The 23,101-nt window shown below is 42.1% G+C and overlaps 1 protein-coding gene and 2 pseudogenes across 3 annotated transcripts; all 3 read left to right on the top strand.

Moving 5' to 3' along the window:
* Positions 1-890: 890 nt before the first annotated feature.
* On the top strand, positions 891-2,988 carry LOC117075439 (protein MIS12 homolog). Its single transcript, XM_033197801.1, has one exon. It carries the CDS (start codon positions 1,079-1,081, stop codon positions 1,679-1,681), a length of 603 nt encoding a protein of 200 aa, XP_033053692.1. The 5' UTR covers positions 891-1,078; the 3' UTR covers positions 1,682-2,988.
* Positions 2,350-5,580, top strand: LOC117074095 (annotated as a pseudogene). The gene is made up of 2 exons (XR_004433513.1): positions 2,350-2,368; positions 4,553-5,580. The product of XR_004433513.1 is annotated as an actin, alpha skeletal muscle-like (transcript).
* Positions 5,581-12,516: 6,936 nt separating this feature from the next.
* Positions 12,517-13,592, top strand: LOC117074869 (annotated as a pseudogene). Its single transcript, XR_004433740.1, has one exon. The product of XR_004433740.1 is annotated as a prohibitin-like (transcript).
* The last annotated feature ends 9,509 nt before the right edge of the window (positions 13,593-23,101 follow it).

The raw sequence follows: 23,101 nt of genomic DNA, 5'->3' as shown, positions 1-23,101 counted from the left end.
ACAAGAACTCCTGAAGGAAGCACTAAATATGGAAAGGAAAAACCAGTAACAGCCACTGCAAAAACACACGGAAATATAAGACTATTGACACTATGAAGGAACTGCATATACTAATGTGCAAAATAACCAGCTAGCATCATGATGACAGCATCAAATTCACACATAACAATATTGATCTTAAATGTAAATGTGCTAAATGCCCCAATTAAAAGACACAGACTGGCAAATTGGATAAAAAGTCAAGACCCATCAGTGTGCTATATTGAAGAGACCCATCTTATGTTCAAAGACACACATAGGCTCAAAATAAAGGGATGAAGGAATATTTACCAAGCAAATGGAAAGCAAAGAAAAGCAATTTTTTTTTTTTGCTTGCAAGTAGGTTGCAATCCTAGTCTCTGGTAAAACAGACTTTAAACCAACAAAGATCAAAAAAGACAAAGAAGAGCATCACATAATGGTAAAGGGATCAATGCAACAAGAAGAGCTAACTATCCTAAATATATATGCATCCAATACAGGAGCACCCAGATTTGTAAAACAAGTTCTTAGAGACCTACAAAGATACTTAGGTTCCTAGACAATAATAGTGGGGGACTTTAACACCCCACTGTCAATATTAGACAGATCAATGAGACAGAAAATTAACAAGGATATTCAGGACTTGAACTCTGCTGCGGACCTAATAGATATCTACAGAACTCTCCACCCTAAGTCAAGAGAATATACATTCTTCTTAGTGCCACGTGGCACTTATTCTTAAACTGGCCGCATACTTGGAAGTAAAGGACTCCTCAGCAAATGCAAAAGAATGGAAATCATAACAGTCTGTCAGACCATAGTGCAATCAAATTTGAACTTAGGATTAAGAATCTTACTCAAGACTTTCGCTCGCCGAGGCGCGTTATCAGTCGGAATTTTGGGGAGCCAACTGCACCGTCTGTCCCTGGCAAGCCAGCGGCAGTTTAAAGGAGGTGGCGGGAAGCCTGTGTGTGCTCGAATTCGTGACCCTCATGGTCGCTCCGGTTTTTCACACCTGAAAATAACATAGCGAAATAAGCCAAGATGTCTGTGACCAATGACCTATGAGGCCCAGTTCTTTGGCTTCATGCCACAAACGTGCATGCTTCGAATCTACACTACATTTCAAGACTACCTATTTGAAGTGATGCAGGCCGTTGAACAGGTTATTCTGAAGAAGCTGGATGGCATCCCACACTGTGACATTAGCCCAGTGCAGATTCGCAAATGCACAGAAAAGTTTCTTTGCTTCATGAAAGGACATTTTGATAACCTTTTTAGCAAAATGGAGCAACTGTTTTTGCAGCTGATTTTATGTATTCCCTCAAACATCTTGCTTCCTGAAGATAAATGTAAGGAGACACCTTATAGTGAGGAAGATTTTCAGCAACTCCAGAAAGAAATTGAACAGTTACAGGAGAAGTACAAGACTGAATTATGTACTAAGCAGGCCCTTCTTGCAGAATTAGAAGAGCAAAAAATTGTTCAGGCCAAACTCAAACAGACATGGACTTCCTTTGATGAGCTTCAAAATGTTGGCAGGGATCATGGGACTAGTGATTTTAGGGAGAGTTTAGTGTCCGTGGTTCAGAACTCCAGAAAACTACAGAACATTAGAGACAGTGTGGAAAAGGAATCGAAACGACTGAAAATATCTTAATTGCTCAGTAGTCAAAAGGAGGAGCCTGTCAAAAAGTAGAATCATAAGAAATGTATACCAGTGACTATTCAAACCAACCATACTTTTTATTAGATTTGCTTTGTCAACTCTTTCTTGTATTCTGTGTCTTCTTCTTTTTTGGTCCACTTTCCTGAGGTATGTGTGTGCTACTTTGAACTAGGCTGCAGCATCTGTTCCTTAGAGTCTTCTAATGAGTGGGAAGGGATCAAACGAAGAAGCCGTGGCCAGTTAAAGATATTTGCAGAGTTACACCTTGGTCATAAGTCCTTTGTGACCTTGATGATTTTGACTTACTCTTTGGATGAGATCAGATGAGAAAAGGATTAAATGGGTGGCTCCTTTAGTATTATTATTTTTGAGGCAAGGTCCCCTTCTGTTACCCAGGTTAGAGTAGAGTTCAGTGGCACAGTCTTGGCTCACTGCAGCCTCTGTGTCCCGGTCTCAAGTGATCCTCCTGCCTCAGCCTCCCAAGTAGCTAGGACCACAGGTGCGTGTCACCATGCTTTGCTAAGTTTTTTGCAGAAACGAGGCCTCACTATATTGCCCAGGCTGAGTGGCTTCTTTATTAACCAGTCATTACACTGCGGGACAGCCAACATAGAGTACTTGCTGTCACCCTGTAAATTTTCTTACATCAGGGAGTCAATATGTGGTGGAAAGAAGCGTGTAGCAAAAAAGACAACCTTGGTCTTTAATAAAAAAGAAGTTGGTTTATTTCCAAAATAAATCTGACAAAAAACCTGGTGATGTTAAGCAATTTACTGTCTTAGAGTCCTGCCGGAGAAGACCTTAGACAAAAAAAGAACCCACTGGAATAGAGAAGGAAGCATGTAGCATACTCAGTAGTGAAATTTAATTTTACTGACTGTTAGGTATCTATGCCAATTTATTTTCATACTTCAGTTGGTTTCGGAATCTGCCTTATACCTAATATTTAATTATTTATTCACACTCACAAGCATCAAACATTTAATTCCCTCAGTGGGAAATTTGTGTTTAAACTCAATGGAATCTAATATTTCTTTATGTCATTAGTCCCTGTAAAATGTTAGGTCGCCCAAGGAAAGGGGAGAAATAGCAATGGCTGCTCCTAAGGTGTTGCTTGCCCTCCATGTCTTCCTAAAGAGCAGAACTTGGAGTTTCTCCTTTATGTAGAGAAGAAGTAACTTAGGGTGTATTTGCAATGAAATATTCATAGATACTGAAAGCTTGTGTTTACATGAAATATGTTTATTATCAAGAAGTCCTTTTTCCAATTCTGTACATTAAACAAATATGTTTTAAAAGGAAAAAAAAAAAAAAAAGAAACTTACTCAAAACCGCACAACTACATGGAAATTGAACAGCCTGCTCCTGAATGTCTTCTGGTTAAACAACGAAATTAAGGAAGAAATAAAGAAGTTCTTTGAGACCAATGAGAACAAAGAGACAATGTACCAGAATATCTGGGACACAGTTAAAGCAGAGTTTAGAGGGAAATTTACAGCACTAAATGCCCACATCTGGAAGCTGGAAAGATCTGAAATTGACACCCTAACATCACAATTAAAAGCACTAGAGAAGCAACCAGGTACTGTGGCTCACACTTGTAATCCCAGCACTTTGGGAGGCTGAGGCGGGTGTACCACGAGGTCAGGAGTTCGAGGTCAGCCTGGCCAACATGGTGAAATCCCATCTGTACTAAAAATACAAAAATTAGTTGGATGTGATGGCGGGTGACTGTAGTCCCAGCTACTTGGGAGGCTGAGCAGGAGAATAGCTTGAACCTGGGAAGCAGAGGTTGCAGTGAGCCGAGATCCCACCATTGCACTCCAGCCTGGGACAGAGCGATACTCTGTCTTAAAAAAAAAACAAAAAAACAAAAAAAACTAGAGAAGCAAGAGCAAACAAATTCAAACGTTAGCAGGAGACAAGAAATAACTAAGATCAGGTCAGAACTGAAGGAGATAGAGACACGAAAAACCCTTCAAAAAATCAGTGAATCCAGGAGCTGGTTTTTTGAAACAATTAACAAAATAGGCCACTAGCTACACTACTAAAGAAGAAAAGACAGAAGAATCAAATAGACACAATAAAAAATGATAAAGGACATATCACCACTGATCCCACAGAAATACAAACCTCCATCAGAGAATACTATAAACACCTCTATGCAAATAAACTAGAAAATCTAGAAGAAATGGATAAATTGCTGGACACATATACCCTCCCAAGACTAAACCAGGAAGAAGTTGAATCCCTGAATAGACCAATAACAAGTTCTGAAATTGAGAAAGTAATTAATAGCCTACCAAAACAAAAAAAGCCCAGGACCAGAAGGATTCATAGCTGAATTCTACCAGAGGTACAAAGAAGAGCTGATACCATTCCTTCGGAAACTATTCCAACCAATAGAAAAAGGACTCCTTCCTAACTCACTTTATGAGGCCAACATCATCCTGATACCAAAACCTGAGACACACACACACACACACACACACATACATGAAAACAACATTTCAGGCCAATATCCCTGATGAACATCAATGCAAAAATCCTCAATAAAATATGGGCAAATCAAATCCAGCAGCACATTCAAAGCTTATCCACCACGATCAAGTTGGCTTCATCCCCAGGATGCAAGGCTGGTTCAACATATGCAAATCAATAAACGGAATCAATCACATAAGCAGAATCAATGACAAAAACCACATGATTATGTCGATAGATGCAGAAAAGGTCTTCGATAAAATTCAACATGACTTCATGCAAAAAACTCTCAATAAACTACATATTGATGGAACATATCTCAAAATAATAAGAGCTATTTGTTACAAACCCATAGCCAATATTATACTGAGTGGGCAAAAGCTGGAAGCTACGAGCTGCCTGATAGACAGGTCATCACCAACGGCAATGAGCGGTTCCACTGTCCCGAGGCGCTCTTCCAGCCTTCCTTCCTGGGCATGGAATCCTGTGGCATCCGTGAAACTACCTTCAACTCCATCATGAAGTGTGATGTGGACATCTGCAAAGACCTGTACATCAACACAGTGCTGTCTGGCGGCACCACCATGTACCCTGGCCATCGCGGACAGGATGCAGAAGGAGATCACTTAGCCCTGGCGCCCAGCACGATGAAGATCAAGATCATAGCTCCTCCTGAGCGCAAGTACTCCGTGTGGATCGGCACCTCTATCCTGGCCTCTCTGTCCACCTTCCAGCAGATATGGATCAGCAAGCAGGGGTATGACGAGTCTGGCCCTTCCATCGCCCACTGCAAATGCTCCTATGCAGACTGTGACTTAGCTACATTACACCCTTTCTTGGCAAAACCTAACTTGCACAGAAAACAATATGAAATTGGCATGGCTTTGTTTTTTTTTGGTTGTTTGTTTGTTTCTTTTTTTTTTTTTTGGCTTGACTCAGGATTTAAATACTGGAACGGTGAAGGTGACAGCAGTCGGTTGGAGTGAGCATCCCCCAGAGTTCTACAATGTGGCCGAGGACTTTGATTGTACATTGTTCTTTTTTTTTTTTTTTAAATAGTCATTCCAAATATTGTGAGATGCATTGTTACAGGAAGTTCCTTGCCCTCCTAAAAGCCACCCCACTTCTCTCTAAGGAGAATGGTCCAGTCCTCTCCCATGTCCACACAGGGGAGGTGACAGAATTGCTCTGATGTAAATTATGTAATGCAAAATTTTTTAAATCTTTGCCTTAACGCTTTTTTATTTTGTTTTATTTTGAATGATCAGTCTTTGTGGGCCCCCTTTTTTGTTCCCCAACTTGAGATGTATGAAGGCTTTTGGTCTCCCTGGGAGTGGGTGGAGGCAGCCGGGGCTTACCTGTACACTGACTGGAGACCAGTTGAATAAAAGTGCACACCTTAAAAAAAACAAAAAACAGGCCGGGCGCGGTGGCTCAAGCCTGTAATCCCAGCACTTTGGGAGGCCGAGACGGGCGGATCACGAGGTCAGGAGATCGAGACCATCCTGGCTAACATAGTGAAACCCCGTCTCTACTAAAAAATACAAAAACTAGCCGGGCGAGGTGGCGGGCGTCTGTAGTCCCAGCTACTCGGGAGGCTGAGGCAGGAGAATGGCGTAAAAACCCGGGAGGCGGAGCTTGCAGTGAGCTGAGATCCGGCCACTGCACTCCAGTCCGGGCGACAGAGCGAGACTCCGCCTCAAAAAAAAAAAAAAAACAAAAACAAAAACAAAAACAAAAAAAAACAAAAAACAAAAAAACAAAACTTAGATGACGGGCTGATTGGTGCAGCAAACCACCATGGCACATGTATACCTATGTTAACAAACCTGCATGTTCTGCACATGTATCCAAAAACTGAAAGTAAAATTTAAAAAATTAAAAAATAAATTAATTAATTAAAAAAAAGAAAATGAAAGCAATGCACCTTTGGGAGAAAATGTTCTCAATACACATGTTTGTTAAAGGACATTTTCCCAGAATCTATAAAAAATTCTTACAACTCAATAATAAATAATTCAATTAAAGATGGGCTTAAATTTGGACAGATACTTCACAAAAAAATACAGATGGCCAATAAGCATATGAAAAGATGCTTATCACAAGTTATCAGACAATATCAAGTGTTCTCAAATATGTGGCACACCGGTACTCTTTTGTACATTGCTGGTGGGAATGTGAAACAGTACAACTGTCTTGGAAAAGTCTGCCAATTTTTAAAATAAAGGTAAACATACACTCACCAATTCTATTACTAGATATATATCAAAGAAAAGTGAAAACAGGTCGGGTGCAGTGGCTCCCAGCACTTTGGGAGGCCAAGGTGGGTGGATCAAACTCCTGAGGTCAGGAGTTTGAAACCAGCCTGGCTAACGTGGTGAAACCCCTGACTCTACCAAAAAATACAAAAATTAGCTGGGTGTGGTGGTGGGTGCCTATAGTCCCAGCTACTGGGGAAGCTGAGGTGGGAGAATCGCTTGAACCCAGGAGGCGGAGGTTGCAATGAGCTGAGATCATGCCACTGCACTCCAGCATGGGTGCCAGAGTGAGACTCTGTCTCAAAAAAAAAAAAAAAAAAGGCCGGGCGCGGTGGCTCAAGCCTGTAATCCCAGCACTTTAGGAGGCCGAGACGGGCGGATCACGAGGTCAGGAGATCGAGACCATCCTGGCTAACACGGTGAAACCCCGTCTCTACTAAAAAAATACAAAAAATTAGCCGGGTGAGATGGCGGGCGCCTGTAGTCCCAGCTACTCGGGAGGCTGAGGCGAGAGAATGGCGTAAACCCGGGAGGCGGAGCTTGCAGTGAGCTGAGATCCGGCCACTGCACTCCAGCCTGGGCGACAGAGCGAAACTCCGTCTCAAAAAAAAAAAAAAAAAAAAAAAAAAGACAAAGTGAAAACGTGTTCATAGAAAGGCTTGTACATAAATGTTCATAGCAGGTTTATTCACAATAGTCAGAGAAATAGGAAACAACCCAAATATCTCTCTGTAGGTGAATGGGTACAAAAATCGTCGTACATGTAAATAGTGGAAAGTTATTTAGCAATAATAGAAATGAATAACTGATATATGCCATAACATGAATGAATCTCAAAAGATTATGCTGACTAGTGAAATTTGCTAAGAGAGTAAGTCTTAAATGTTCTCACCACACATACACAAATGGTAATTATGTGAGGTAATGGGTGTGTTAACTAACTTGATCATGGTAATCAGTTTACCGTTTATATGTGTATCAAAGCATGTCGTATATCTTAAATATATATAATTGTATTTGTCAGCTATACCTAGTAAAGCTTGGGAAGCCCCTTCACACTTAAAAAATATAACACTGTAAGAGGCAAACAGATGGCAATTCTGCTTTGCACAATACAAGCAAGGTTTGATCTTATTCATATGACTTTTAAAATTGTATATAAAAATGAGACTCAGGCCAGGTGCGGTGGCTCATGCCTGTAATCCCAGCACTTTGGGAGGCTGAGGTGGGCGGATCACCTGAGGTCAGGAGTGTGAGACCAGCCTAGCCAACATGGAGAAACCCTATTTCTACTGCAAATACAAAATTAGCCGGGCGTGGTGGCACATGCCTGTAATCCCAGCTACTCGGGAGGCTGAGGCAGGAGAACCGCTTGAATCCAGGAGGCAGAGGTTGCGGTGAGCCGAGATGGTGCCATTGCACTCCAGCCTGGGCAACAAGAGTGAAACTCTGTCTTAAAAAAAAAAAAAAGAGGCCGGGCGCGGTGGCTCAAGCCTGTAATCCCAGCACTTTGGGAGGCCGAGACGGGCGGATCACGAGGTCAGGAGATCGAGACCCTCCTGGCTAATACAGTGAAACCCCGTCTCTACTAAAAATACAAAAACTAGCCGGGCGAGGTGGCGGGCGCCTGTAGTCCCAGCTACTCGGGAGGCTGAGGCAGGAGAATGGCGTAAACCCGGGAGGCGGAGCTTGCAGTGAGCTGAGATCCGGCCACTGCACTCCAGCCTGGGCGACAGAGCGAGACTCCGCCTCAAAAAAAAAAAAAAAAAGAGACTCAAAATTGAAATCTCTCTTTGAGAAACAGATACTTATCTGTGTAGGGTACAAGTATTTCAAATTATAATTCCCCCCAAAATATAACAACAACAACAAAAACATTATGCTGAACAAAAGAAGAGCAAGACAAAAGAGTACATACTATTTCATTTTATTCATTCTGGAACATGGAAAACTACTCTCTGGCATCAGAAAGCAGATCTACGGTTGCCAGTGTAGGGAAGACTAATACAAAGGGGTATGAGGGTGAAGGAAATGCTATATAACTTGATCTGTTTGTATTTGCAAGGGTGTATACATTTGTCAAAACTCAAATAACTATACATTTAAGATACGTGCATTACTTTGTATGTAAATTATACCTCAATAAAGTTGATTTAAAAAATGAAGAATACAGGCTTTTGCATTAGAGTGACCTGTTACTGCTTCTCATTTGTACCCCTTATATAAGTTACTTATCTAAGTTCAAATTTTTTTATCTGTAAACTGGGAATATTAATAGTATCAATTTCATAGGGTTGCTGTGAGATTTAATAAGATATTATATGTTGTATACGTTCAAGATCTGTCATGGAACTTAAAAATCAAAGGTAGTTCCTATTACTGCTACACATGGTTTTTTTTCTAATCACATCATGAAAGAATGCGGTTGATAATTCAGCCCATTTTTCAGAAGAGCTGCCTTTATAGATCTCACAGTAGATGTGCACCTTTGCCTACCACCCACAGATCAGGCAGGCAGAACATACAGACCACACTCTGAAAAAGCACCTTCTTTAATGCCAACTATTAGCAGGGAAATTAGGCTAAACTTCCTCTCCCAGTTGAGCTAGAGTAAGACAATCTGTGTGCCTGGATACGGGGAGGGGCCCAACCTTTAAATACAGATTGAGACTTCTTTGGAGCAGAGTTACCCAGTTAGCCTAGAGCTACTCCAGGCTGACTCCAGTAAAAATGGGCTCCCTGACCCAGCTAGGTGTCAGAACAACAGATCTGTCTTAGATTCATCTGTGGTGTTATGTTTCAATAAGGTTTTCTGCCCTCCTTGTCTATGACAGCTTGCTTGGCAACTTGAGCCTGCTCTGCCCACAATTTGGTTCTCTGCCACTTACCTTATGATTACTATCTCAGTAACAGCTCCTGTCTGAACTTACCACTCACACACCAGTTTAATCACAGCCTGACTAGCCAGCTCTGCACCACCTCCTGCAGAACTTCTTGCCCAGATGGCTGCTGCCGCCTTGCCCAGATGGTTCTTCTCTTGGAGCCACCAGAAGGGTGAACCCTTCAGGCTGAATAGCTCTCTGCTGGCACCTGGGAGAAGCAGGAAGAAATTTTTAGATTAAGCTTATTTGAACTTCTAATCTGAAGTATCAGAGATGCATTCCATCAACCCTGCCAGGGATTCCAGTCTAAGATAAGAATTGAGGATGCATAATGGTCTGAGATTAAGACCAGGGTTTAATGAAGCAGGGTTTGATACAGCTCATGCATACAATGCCTTATTTGTCTTTGTATCTCCTGTTTTAGAGGAAGCTTTTCTGTTTGCAAGAATTTCCTCTTTCGACTTTTGATTCCATATGTTCCCTTGCCTTTGGATATTGCTCAGGTTAACCTAAAAACACACCCAGTGATGACAACACATAGAACATTCTATTTGTTTCTTTAGGCAATACTACATAGTGGTTTTCACCTTAGGCAGGCACAGATCTGAATCATCTCTGCTATTTATGAGTTGTGTGATTTGGGGTGAAGCCCTCTGCTCTAGCCATTCTGGCCTTTCTTCTGCCTCTCCAGCATGCCAAGCTCACTTTTCCAGGGTTTTTGCATTTGCTCGTCTTTCTGCCTGAGACCCTTTTCATTCAGGTCTTCTGAGGATAGTTTCTTCTTGTCACTCAGATCTCAGTTCAAATGTCATCTCTTTGGATAGAACTTTCCTCACCATTATTTCTAAAATGCCCCACCTCAGTCACTACTGCACCATCTTATTTTAGTGTCTTTGTAGCATTTATCTTATTTACTTGTTTATCATCTGTCTTCCCCAATTGGAATAAAAACTTCTAATCTGGGCATGGTGGCTCACACCTATAATCCTAGCACTTTGGGAAGCCGAGATAGGCAGACAGCTTGAGCCCCAGAGTTTGAGACCACCCTGGGCAACGTGGCCAAATCTTATCTCTACAAAAAAATACCAAAATATTAGCTGGGCATGGTGGCATGCACTTGTAGTCCCAACTACTCCAGAGGTTGAGGTGGGAGGATCACCTAAACCAGGGGAGGTTGAGGCTGCAGTGAACTGTGATCGTGCCACTGCACTCCAGCCTGGGTGATGGAGTGAGACCCAGTCTACAAAAAAAAAAAAAAAAAAAAAAAAAAAAGAATAAAAACATCTAGAGAGCAGGGCAGGTCAGGAGGAACTTATCTTTTTCACCACAGTATCCCTAAAGTTTAGAATTGCACCCAGCACATACATAGCAGGTTTTTAGAAAGTTATCTATTGAATCAGTCAGTAAGTTAGCATCTCCAAGCTTTAGTTTATCTATAAAATAGAGATAATAGTACTTTCCTGTAGGGTTAATGAAGATAATATGAGGAAATGTTTGTAAAGAGCTTAGCATGATGCCTGACATATAGTAATTGTGCTATAAATGGTGGACATATTATTATTTCTGCCTGCATTTCCCCTCTCCTGAGTATATAAGCTCCTCTAGAGCACAGACGATGTCTTATTTGTATACTTCATATTGCTATGGATATAGTAGACAATAAAACTTAGTTTCAATGAAATAAAAATTTTTCCTAGTAAATCAAGGCTTCAAATAGGCAAAATAGAAAATACACCAACTGAACCAACCAAAGATGGTGAGCTCATCTTTTGGACTCAGTTAATCAGCCCTCCTCCCAGTGAAGGCTTTCCTGACTATCTCATCCTGGGAGGGTCAGGGGATAAGGTGACTATCCCTTGTGTGGACTTCAGCCAGAGCACCAGTGCATTTGATTTCAGTCATGTGCTCATAGGTACGTTTTCCTCTGCTAGACTGCATGTGCTTTGAATTACTTACCTTTCACCGGCTGGCCCCTTGCCTTCTCTCGTACTCAGTATAGAAGTGTTGAAGAATAGAGCAGTGGTAAAGGGGCAATAGCACAGGGATTAAGAATGTAGACTCTGGACTCAGTGCTCTGGGTTCATATCCTAGCTTCTGCTACTTACCAACTGGGAGGCTTCAGACAAGTTACTTGACTTCTCTGTGGGCCTCAAGTTCCTTATTCATAAAATGAGGAACAAAAGTACCAATTTCACGAATATGGCAATGAAAATATTTTCTTCCTATAGGTTCTTAAAATAATGCTTTCTTTATTTTGTTTTATTTTATTTTATTTTATTTTACTTTTTTTGAGACAGAGTCTTGCCCTGTTGCCCAGGCGATCTTGGCTCACTGCAACCTCCACCTCCCAGGTTCAAGCAATTCTCCTGCCTCAGCCTCCCGAGTAGCTGGTACTACAGGTTTGTGCCACCACATCTGGCTAATTTTTGTATTTTTAGTAGAGATGGGGTTTCACCATGTTGGCCAGGCTGGTCTTGAACTTCTGACCTCAGGTTATCCACCCGCTGCGGCCTCACAAAGTACTGGAATTACAGGCGTGAGCCTCCACACCTGGCCAAATGCCTTCAATTTTATGTGTCCTTCATTTCACATAGATATGCCCCAAACAGTGACTGGATCATAATAGATATTCATCGTGTTTATTGAATTAAATTGAAAACTTTAATGTAAATTGATAATCGGGGTAAAGAAAAGCATGTTTATTTATTTATTTTTGTAGCTGGGACTATAAGCGCATGCCACCATGCTGGGCTAAATGCATATTTAAATGGACAGGGAGAACTATAGTCAGTTCTTTTGTATAAGCATGCTTTACTTTTTTCAATATCATATTTATTCTATTAGATGTGGTAAATGTGATGTATATTTCAAAATAGAGGCCGGGCGCGGTGACTCAAGCCTGTAATCCCAGCACTTTGGGAGGCCGAGACGGGCGGATCACGAGGTCAGCAGATCGAGACCATCCTGGCTAACACGGTGAAACCCCGTCTCTACTAAAAAATACAAAAAACTAGCCGGGCGAGGTGGTGGGCGCCTGTAGTCCCAGCTACTCGGAGGCTGAGGCAGGAGAATGGCGTAAACCCAGGAGGCGGAGCTTGCAGTGAGCTGAGATCCGGCCACTGCACTCCAGCCTGGGCGGCAGAGCGAGACTCCGTCTCAAAAAAAAAAAAAAAAAAAAGAAAAGAAAATAGATTTCGGGGTATGTGTGGTTGGGGAATTCATGTGGAGGTCAGAGTGGAAGCAGGTGTGAGAGGGTCCAACAGAAGAAAACATGGCTGCCAAAGTGTTTGAGTCCATCGGCAAGTTTGGCCTGGCCTTAGCTGTTGCAGGAGGCGTGGTGAACTCTGCTTTATATAATGTGGATGCTGGGCACAGAGCTGTCATCTTTGATGGATTCCATGGAGTACAGGACATTGTGGAAGGGGAAGGGACTCACTTTCTCCTCCCATGGGTACGAAAACCAATTATCTTTGACTGCCATTCTCGACCACGTAATGTGTCAGTCATCACTGGTAGCAAAGATTTACAGAATGTCAACATCACACTGCGCATCCTCTTCTGGCCCATTGTTAGCCAGCTTCCTCACATCTTCACCAGCATAGGAGAGGACTATGATGAGCGTGTGCTTCTGTCCATCACAACCAACATCCTCAAGTCAGCGGTGGCTTGCTTTGATGCTGGAGAACTAATCACCCAGAGAGAGCTGGTCTCCAGGTAGGTGAGCGATGACCTTACGGAACGAGCAGCCACCTTTGGGCTCATCCTGGACGACGTGTCCTTGACACATCTGACCTTCGGGAAAGAGTTCACAGAAGCGGTGGAAGCCAAACAGGTGGCTCAGCAGGAAGTAGAGAGGGCCAGATTTGCGGTGGAAAAGGCTGAGCAGCAGAAAAAGGTGGCCATCATCTCTGCTGAGGGCGACTCCAAGGCAGCTGAGCTGATTGCCAACTCACTGGCCATCGCAGGGAATGGTCTGATTGAGCAGGAAGCTGCCGAGGACATCGCGGGCCAGCTCTCACACTCTTGGAACATCACCTATCTGCCAAGGGGCAGTCCGTGCTCCTCCAGCTGCCCCAGTGAGGGCCCACACTGCCTCCACCTCTGCAGGTTGACCGGCCACAGCCCCGATGATTCTTAACACCGCCTCCCTTCTGCCCCACCCCAAAAATCACTGTGAAATTTCATGATTGGCTAAAAGTGAAGGAAATAAAGGTAAAATCACTTCAGATCTCAAAAAAAAAAAAAAAAGAAAAGAAAAAAGAAAGAAAGAAAGAAAGAAAATAGATTTTAGAAAACAACTACTTTAAGAAAAAAAATCTTCAGTGGTTACAGTTTGAGGACTCATCAGTTTGAAGTGAAAATTCTCTCTAAGTAGATACTACTCTCCTTTTTCAGTTTTGTAGTCTCCTAAATTTACTTTCTCTGCTGACCTTTTAAAAGCTCCCTCTGGGCCTTAACTAGAGCAATAAAAAACGAGTTTGGCCAAGACTTTTAGAAATGTTACTCTTGGGCGGCTCTCTGAACCTGCCTAATAAAATACAAAAAATGTTACTCTTCCTCAATTAATCTACATTGGGCAACAATAGGGGGTGGAGTGAAATATTCTCAACTGTCAATTAATAACAAACTTAAATGTCACATGTAACAGTTATTAGAAGTGAGTTATGGATTCCTCATAAGTGGGGTTTAAATGATGATATAAAATCATCTAGTTAGTTTTTCTTTCTTTCTTTTTCTTTGAGATGAGTCTCACTCTGTCACCCAGGCTGGATACAGTGGCGCGATTTTGGCTCACTGCAACCTCCACTTCTCTGATTCAAGCAATTACCCCGTCTCAGCCTCCCGAATAGCTGGGATTACAGGCGCACACCACCACGCCCAGCTATTTTTTTTTTTTTTTTGTATTTTTAGTAGAGACAGGGTTTCACCATGTTGGCCAGACTGGTCTTGAACTCCTGACCTCAGGCAGTCTGCCCACCTCAGCCTCCCAAAGTGCTGGGATTACAGGCATGAGCCATCTTTCTAATAAATAATTAGAAAAGGAAAAACTTTTTCCTTTTCTAATTATTTATCTTTAGCTATTCAGAGAACAACTTTTGTGGCAGCAACACATTACATTCATTTAGTAATTGAGAGTCAAACATTGTGTGCTAGGCTAAAGGGAATACCAAGAACTTTAAGAACTGGTCCTTTCCTCAAAGGAACTTAGGCCATGTATCTGTAAAATCAGTGTGCTTTTCATAGGCATTCTTGAAAATTACTTGAATAAATCCCACGTTTAAAAATGATTTAAAAATTATTCTCATCTGACATTGTGTGTTTAAGAGTAGAATAAAGCCCCTTTGCAACGGGGAGAACGGAAGCTGCAACAGACTTTGTTGGTGGCCACTGGGCCTTTGTGAGTTCTTGGCATTTGGAAGCCTATTTTCATTATTTCAGGTTAAAATTCTCCTGCTTGTCAATAGAGAAGCCTTAATTTTTCTTTCTAAAGTCTCAGAGTCTCAGTCTGTTGCCCAGGCTGGAGTACAGTGGCACCATCTTGACTCACTGCAGTTTCCGCCTTCTGGGTTTAAGCGGTTCTCCTGTCTCAGCCACCAAGTAGCTGAGTTAACAGGTACTCACCACCACACCCAGCTAATTTTTGTATTTGTATTTGTATTTTTTAATTTATTTTAAGACAGAGTCTCACTCTGTTGCCCAGACTGGAGTGCAGTGGCACAATCTCCACTCACTGCAACCTCTGCCTCCCGGGTTCAAGCAATTCTCCTTTCTCAGCCTCCTGAGTAGCTAGGATTATAGGCAGCCACCACCACGCCCAGCTAAGTTTTGTATTTTTAGTAGAGAGAAGGTTTGCCATGTTGGCCATGCTTGTCTTGAACTATTGACCTCAGGTGATCCACCCGCCTTGGTCTCCCAAAGTGCTGGGATTACAGGAGTGATCTACCGCACCCGGCCAGTGTAACACTTTTTAGTAAAGATGGGGTTTCACCATCTTGGCCAGGCTGGTCTCAAACTCCTAACCTCAAGTGATCCACCTGCCTCGGACTCCCAGAGTGCTAGTATTACAGGTACGAGCCACCACCTGGCCTCATAAATATAGTTCTTTACGAAAGACAACACCACTGGCCAATCATCAGAAGGGCAAGCACTTTAGGTCTGTATTTCAGCAAGAGATTTACATTCCATAGATCCTTCCACTCTCATTCAATCAGAACTTTTCGTAGGCATTTATGAGATGGCTATTTGGGGTGACAGATATAATCTATGGCCATAGAACTGGGAAATGTACAAAACACTGACTCGAATCATGTAAGCTACAGACAAATGAATAAATCATTCATTTAGTCACTCTTTAATTAATTAATGTATTCATTCTACTATTATGGACTGAGCACTGTTTTAAGTACTGAAGAATCCATGCTAAATAAGGATGAGTAGAGTCCCTACCTGTGGGTTATAGTATTGTGGGAGAGACTGACATTAATTGAATAACCCAAACCAGTGTAATGAATACAGTGAATACAGTGGTGACACATGGTGAAGGTGAGGTCCTTGGAGTTATGCTACAGCATGTGCTAGAGGAAGCATGAAGGGCAAAAGGGAAACTGAAAAAGATGGTGTGGCTGAGTCTCACAGAAGGAGAGGACCATGGTACCTGGTACCACTGAAGGATGGGCAGAGACAGGCATTCAAGGGCTCGGAGGCAGAGTTGAGGAAGGACATCAAGCAGTGCTTTCTTGTGATCAGATTTATAAGAAATGATGGTAGCTTGAATAGCATGGCTGTAGTCAAGAAAGAAAGGGAGTTTGATGAGATATTGAGGAGATGGAATGAATAGAGCTTGATGATTGAATAGATCTTAGAGATGAGGGAGAAATAAGGTCAAACATGATTCTCAGGTTTGTGGTTTGAGAAAATGGAAGAACACTCGTGGCATACACTGAGATAGGAAGTACTAGATGAGAACCAGGATTGGGAATAAAAACTATCCCTTGGTTTTAATAGACATGCTGAGTTCAGACATGTTGATATGGAAATTCAGCACTATTCAATAGAGCTTTCTGTGAGGATGGAGGTGTTCTGTACCTACACTGCTGAGTATTTTAGCCATTACTCACATGTGGCTATTTATATTTAACCTAAAATAAAAGATTTAGTTTCTCAGTGGCACTAGCCACATTTCAAGTGCCCAACAGCTATATGTGGCTAGTGATTTTTGCATTTGACAGTGCAGTTCTAGAGCCTAGAGAAGCAGCCTAGGTTGAAAATACAAAAAATTAGCCAGGCATGGTGGCTTATACCTATAATCTCAGCACTTTGAGAGATCAAGCCAGGAGAATTGCTTGAGGCCAGGAGTTTGAGACCAGCTTGGACAACACAGTGAGATCCTACAGCTATAAAAAAATATGAAGATAGTCTGGGTGCAGTGGCTCATGCCTGTAATCCCAGCACTTTGGGAGGCTGAGGCGGGCAGATCACCTGAGTTCGGGAGTTCGAGACCAGCCTGACCAGCATAGAGAAACTCCGTCTCTGCTAAAAATACAAAATTAGTCTGGCATAGTGGCGCATGCTTGTAATCCCTGCTACTAGGGAGGCTGAGGCAAGAGAATGGCTTGAACCCGGGAGGCGGAGGTTGCAGTGAGCTGAGATCTTGCCATTGCACTCCAGCCTGGACAATAAGAGTGAAACTCTGTCTAAAAAAATAAATAAATACATAAACATTAAAAAATTAAAAAGTTAAAAATTAGCCGTACATGATGGTGCGTACCTGTAGTTCCAGACTCAGGAGGCTGAGGTAGGAGTCTTGCTTGTCCAGGAGTTTGGGGCTGCAGTGAACTATGACAGCACCACTGCACTCCAGCCCAGGAACAGAGCAAGACTCCATCTCTGAAAAAAAAAAAAAAAAAAAAGAGAGAGATGTGTGTAGATGAGGTTTAAGACTGTGAAGACAACTTTCTAAGGAAGAAGGGAAGGTAGTCAGTGAAAAGAGGAAATGGCTAGGACTGAGACTACAGGACCTTCAATCTGTGAAGGCTGGTGAAGAAAAATGAGCCTTCAAAGGATACCAAGAAGTAATGAGGGAGGTAGGAGAAGAATGGTAAGAGCTTTGTCATATAAGTCAAGAGAAAAGGATGTTTTGAAAGGGAGGAATGAGCAACAGCTAAGTGGTTCTAGAAGGTTGAGGAAGACGAGACTGAAGGTGTTTATTGGATCAGTGAAACAGAGGCCATTGGTGACTTTGGCAAGAGCTGTTTCAGAGGAGGGATGAGGCTGAAACGTAGACTAGATGAGTGAGGAGGGGGTGAGGTAATGGAGAAATACTGACAATAGAAGAAGAGAAATCATGAGCTCCTTGTTCCATGGGCTACCAATAAAACAGGGAATTACTTTAGCCAAATCAAGCTAGAGTCATATATCATAGATATATGTCTTCAAAGCACTGCATTTATCCTACAATGTTACCAATTTTGAATCCTTTGTCATGAATATGAGGAGACATACGTCTGCTGGGCTTTATTCCTACTCCAACTACCTTGGAGGGTGAGTATGAAATAGACCATGTGAGGGCCTAGAGGCCATGTTGAAGTACTCTTTATCCTAACAACAATAAAAAGCAACTGAAGGCTTTTCTTTTTTAAAAGCCATTTTATTATCTAAAATGTAGAGCATATAAAAGAAGAGAGAAAAATGTAACTCATCACTCCCGGGTACTATTCATCACCTGACCCCAACACCTTTCAGCCTTTAGTTCTGGCCCATCCATACCCCATCTACTTACACGAAAAGTTTTAACCATGGGAGTGACATGATTACACTTGTGTTAAAAAGACCATTCTTGCTGCTGGGTAGAGCAAAAGTCAGAACATTTCCAGATAGTAAATATTTTAGGCTTTGCTGGCCGTACAGACTCTGTTGTAACTACTTAACTCTTGTTGTAGCTTGAAAGCTGCACTAGATAATATGTAAATAAATAAGTGTGACAGTGTTCCAATAAAACCTTATTCATGGACACTGAAATTTGAATTTCATATAGTTTTTGCATATCACAAAATATTCTTCGTCTTGTTTTGATTTTCCCCCTCACAATTTAAAAATGTAAAAATGAATTTTGCTCATAGGCAATACAAAAACAGGTGGAGGGCCAAATTTGGGCTCTAGTTTGCTAAGCCCTAGGGTATAGAATGAATTGCAGCAGGCAAGAGAAGTTGTAGGAAGACTTGTCTAAGGCTATTGCAGGAATCAGGACAAAAATCTCACTATTCCCGTACCTAGTAAAGAGAAAAGACAGCATGGTAAGCATTAATTAGGTACTATACCATTGAGTATCTATTATGCCCTAGGCACAATGTTAGGTCTGAAGATATACAAATAAATGAATAAGAAATAGTTTTTGCAATTGCAGCTAGTTAGGGAGACAGATGTGCTTTTTTCTGTCATGTTGTAAATACCACAACATGGTACTATGGAATATACATGAAATATTGATTAATTCTGTGTGAGAAACATCAAACATGGCCTTAAGAGTGACATTTAGCCAGTGTAGTGGCTCATGCCTGTAAGTCCAGCACTTTAGGAGGCTGAGGCAGGAGGATCGCTTGAGGCCAGGAGTTCTAGACCAGCCTGGGCAACACAGTGAGACACCGTCTCTACAAAACATTTAAAAATTAGCCAGGCATGGTGATGCATGCTTGTAATTCCAGCTACTTGGGAGGCTGAGGTGGGAGGATGGCTTGAGCTCAGCAGTTTGAGGTTACAGCGAGCTATAATCATGTCACTGCACTCCAACTTCAGTAACAGTATAAGACCTTGTTTCTTAAAAAAAAAAAAAAAAAGAGACATTTAGGCATTTAGGTAGGAACTTGAAAGATGAATAGAAGTTTACCATATAGGGTAAGGTGGACGGAGGGAAAGGTTTTTAAGGCAGAGGGAAAAGTATAAATGGATGCAAAGAGGCTTGATACACAAGCTTCTGCCCCATCTTTCTTTCAGATTACTGCTAACTTGAGGGGAATGTAGGAGGTAACTGAATAAATCTGTACAGGTTAAGGAATCTGTAAAAATGGAGTATCTCTGGTTTCAAGAGAGAGGATAATTGGTGGAATATTAAATGATCCTACATGACCTGGGCACTGGCTACATCTTCCACCTCTCTTACCATTCCCCTCCTTGTTCACTCTGCCCTGGGCACACTGGTCTTTTTGCCATGTCTTTGAGATGCCAAGCACAAGGCTGCCTCAAGCTCTTTGTCCTTGCTGTTCCCCCTGCCTAGAGTCCGATTCCCTCCCTCTCCTCATTCCACAGGGGCCTTCTCTGGCCAGCCTATCTAAAATAGATGCTATTCTCTTAGGTTTACCTCGTTGCTTTTTTTTTTTTTTTTTCCCGTAGCATTTATTATTACCTTATTCATGTGTTTGTTGTCTAGCTCCTCCCAACTAGAATGTAAGCTCCATGAAGGCAAGTCTCTTCTCTGTTACCTCTAGAGTCTAGAACAGTGCCTGGCAAAATACAGCCACATGAGTATTAGTAAAATAGATCAACAAAAGGAGTGGGGAGAGGGTAGAGAAGAACCCAGATGAGTTGGTATTGCAGGAGTGCAAGCTCAATAGTCTCTATTTCGTTGGCTGAGTAAGATGGGAATTCATCTTCTGAGAGGAGACTGGGACTCAAAGTTTTGAACATCTGTGGAAGATGAGAAAGAGTAACACAGGGAGAAAGTTGAGAACTTAAACATTTGAACTCAAGCCAAACAGATAATTAATTGTACTGTGCCAAGGGGAGGGGGGTGAGAACCAAAAGAGAAGATAGCTCCTCCCCACTCAGAATGTGGTAATTTGACTTATCTTTCTTGGAGTTGAATAGAGAATTATAGGGTGGGGAAAACCAAACAGAAGCTCTTGAAAGAATAAGCAGGTGAGGGTGGGAGTGGAGAGAAAGTGAAACTTGGTAGAAAACAACCCATCTGAGGGCCATGTTTGAGTGGTACAGAATCTGAGAGAATGAAACTGAAGCACAGACAAGGGTTCTTTGGTTTCACGCTTCTGTGATTAAAAAAAAAAAAAGGAAAGTCCTCAATATACCTGCTGTTTGGCAGCTGGGAATTCTCAATTGGCTAGAAGTGAGTTTCAGGACATATTGCCAACTGCTGTCCCTTTTCTCCTCCCTTCCCTTGGGCAGGGCATTTGTGTAAACAGACAGCAAAGAAATAGAACTGGACTGTCTTATTCCAATTTTTCTCTCCTTGCTTCCATTTCTATTGTAATTCTTTTATTAATAAGCCAGGGCTGCCAACGCTCATACTAAATATAATTTACTATTGTGTACAACCAGTTTTAGGGTGGTAATGAGACACGGTTTTTTGGTGAGAACTGGAAGGTTAGTGACCAATATCCAGAATTCTTTTTCTAGATGACTGTGGATCATAATATCTTCGGCTGTTTTGGGGGTTTCTTTGTCTGCAAAAAAAATTAAAAAAAAACCCAGTGGAATATGAAGTAGGTTTTTTGGTGTAAAATAGTCCCTTTATGAACTGCAGGTTACCAAAAAGAATTGTTGCTTCCCAGAACTACCATTCAACCCAGTAATCCCATTATTGAGTGCATACCCAGAGGAATACAAATCATTCTACCATAAAGACAGATGCATGTGTCTTTATGTGTTCATTGCAGCACTATTCACAATAGCAAAGATGTTGAGTCAACCCAAATGTCCATCAATGACAGATTGGATAAAGAAAATGTGCTACATATACACCATGGAATACTATGCAGCCATAAAAAATATCAAGATCATGTCTTTTGCGGGAACATGAATGGAGCTGGAGGCTATTATCCTTAGCAAGCTAATGTAGGAACAGAAAACCAAATACTGCATGTTCTGACTTAGAAGAGGGAGTTAATAGATGAGAACTCATGAACGCAAAGACGGGAACAACAGACATTAGGGCCTACTTGAGGGTGGAGGGTGAGAGAAAGGAGTGGAGCAGAAAAGATAACTATTGGGTACTGGGCTTAATATTTGGGTGATGAAATAATCTGTACAACAAATCCCTGTGATATGAGTTTGCCTATGCAACAAACCTTCACATGTACCCCCAAACCTAAAAGTTAAAAAAAAAAAAGTATTGCTTCCCACATACGTGCTAAATTTCAGTATTGGGGTATCTTTTATTATTAAGATTCTGGAAGTTAACATGTTCCCAAATGATCTCCTCTTTTCTGTAACTTGGTCCACTCATGGTCTTCTCCATTTTGGTTTGTGGCAACTTCCATCCTTTGGGACAAAAACTTAGGGCTTCTTTCTCTCATATTTCACATCTGTCAGGAAATTCTATGGGTTGGGACTTGAAAATATATCCAAAACCTGACCACTATTTGCCATAGCCGCTGTTAGCGCCCTTGCACAAGCCACTTACACCTTTTGCTTGGCTTATTACAAGAGTTTCTTATGGTTTTCTGCTGACTTTCAGTTTTCCACAGCAGCTAGAGTGATCCTCTTAAAATATGTCAGCTCACAGCACTCTTCTGTTCAAAACCTTTCCATAACTCCCCATTTCACTCAGAGCAAAGGTAAAGTCCTTAGAATAGCCTGCAAGGCCCTTCTTGTCTGGCCCTTCATATCACTCCATCTCATCTCCTACTATTCTCCCCTCATCGTCTGCTCCAGCTATCTTAGCCTCCTTGATGGTCCCAGAATTTGCCAGGCAGGCTCCCACATTAGGCCTTAGCGCTGGCTCTTCCCTCTGCCTGGAAATCTTCCTTCATATTCGTGGAGTTCACACCCTCGTTTGCTTCAAGACTGTGCTCACACACTGCCTTTTCAGTGAGGCTTACCTTGACTGCCCTATTTAAAGTTGCACCTGTACACCTCATCCCCTTCCCTTCCCTTATTCTATTTTGTTCACAATAACTACACTTGTCTTTCAAACTTTTTGTTCATTAATGTATCCCTAGGACTTAGAAGAATATCTATCATGTGGTAGGTATTTAATAAATATTTACTGAATGAGGGATGAATTTATTTTGCTTAACTCAATATAACCCTCTTAAGAAAAACAAGACTATAAACCAGATTTTTTGAGAACGTTAAATTCTTTCTTTTTTTTTTTTTTCAGGTGGAGTTTCGCTCTTCTTGCCCAGGCTGAAGTGCAGTGGGGCGATCTCCACTCACCACAACCTCCGCCTCCCGGGTTCAAGCGATTCTCCTGCCTCAGCCTCCCGAGTAGCTGGGATTACAGGCATGTGCCACCACGCCCAGCTAATTTTTATATTTTCAGTAGAGACGGGGGTTTCACCACGTTGACCAGGCTGTTCTCGAACTCCTGACCTCAGGTGATTCGCCCGCCTTGGCCTCCTAAGGTGCTGGGGTTACAGGCGTGAGCCACTGCGCCCGGCCGAGAACGTTAAATTCTAATTGAATTAACCGTAATTTAGTATTGCCACATACAGTAGCTGAGATGGTGCAACAGGTAGTTCGATGGAGATTCTGGTTAGGGACATGGTGGGCTAAGAAAGAATTGTCTGTTCTTGAAACTAGATAAACCCAGGGGATTTACTCCCCTTCAGGTTCTAGAATCATGTTATAAAGGCAGAGAAAAGTGATTCTGAGTGAACTTGCACTGACAACTTACTAGAACGAGGCTTCCTGGAGTTAGGGTTCCCGGAGAATGTGTCTCCCTGGAAGGTGGAAGAAGAGCCTGAACCTGCTCTGCTACTCTTTGGAAGAGAGTTCTGCCATTTCCCTAGGCCTTGGCCTCCCTCCCCGGAAAAGGATGGTATCCACCGACTCCCCGT

Source organism: Trachypithecus francoisi, unplaced genomic scaffold (genome assembly GCF_009764315.1).
Source record: "Trachypithecus francoisi isolate TF-2019V2 unplaced genomic scaffold, Tfra_2.0 Lachesis_group5, whole genome shotgun sequence".
Classification (NCBI taxonomy): domain Eukaryota; kingdom Metazoa; phylum Chordata; class Mammalia; order Primates; family Cercopithecidae; genus Trachypithecus; species Trachypithecus francoisi.
The sequence above is the reverse complement of the archived record's forward strand: the minus strand, read 5'-3'. Positions and strand labels throughout refer to the sequence as shown.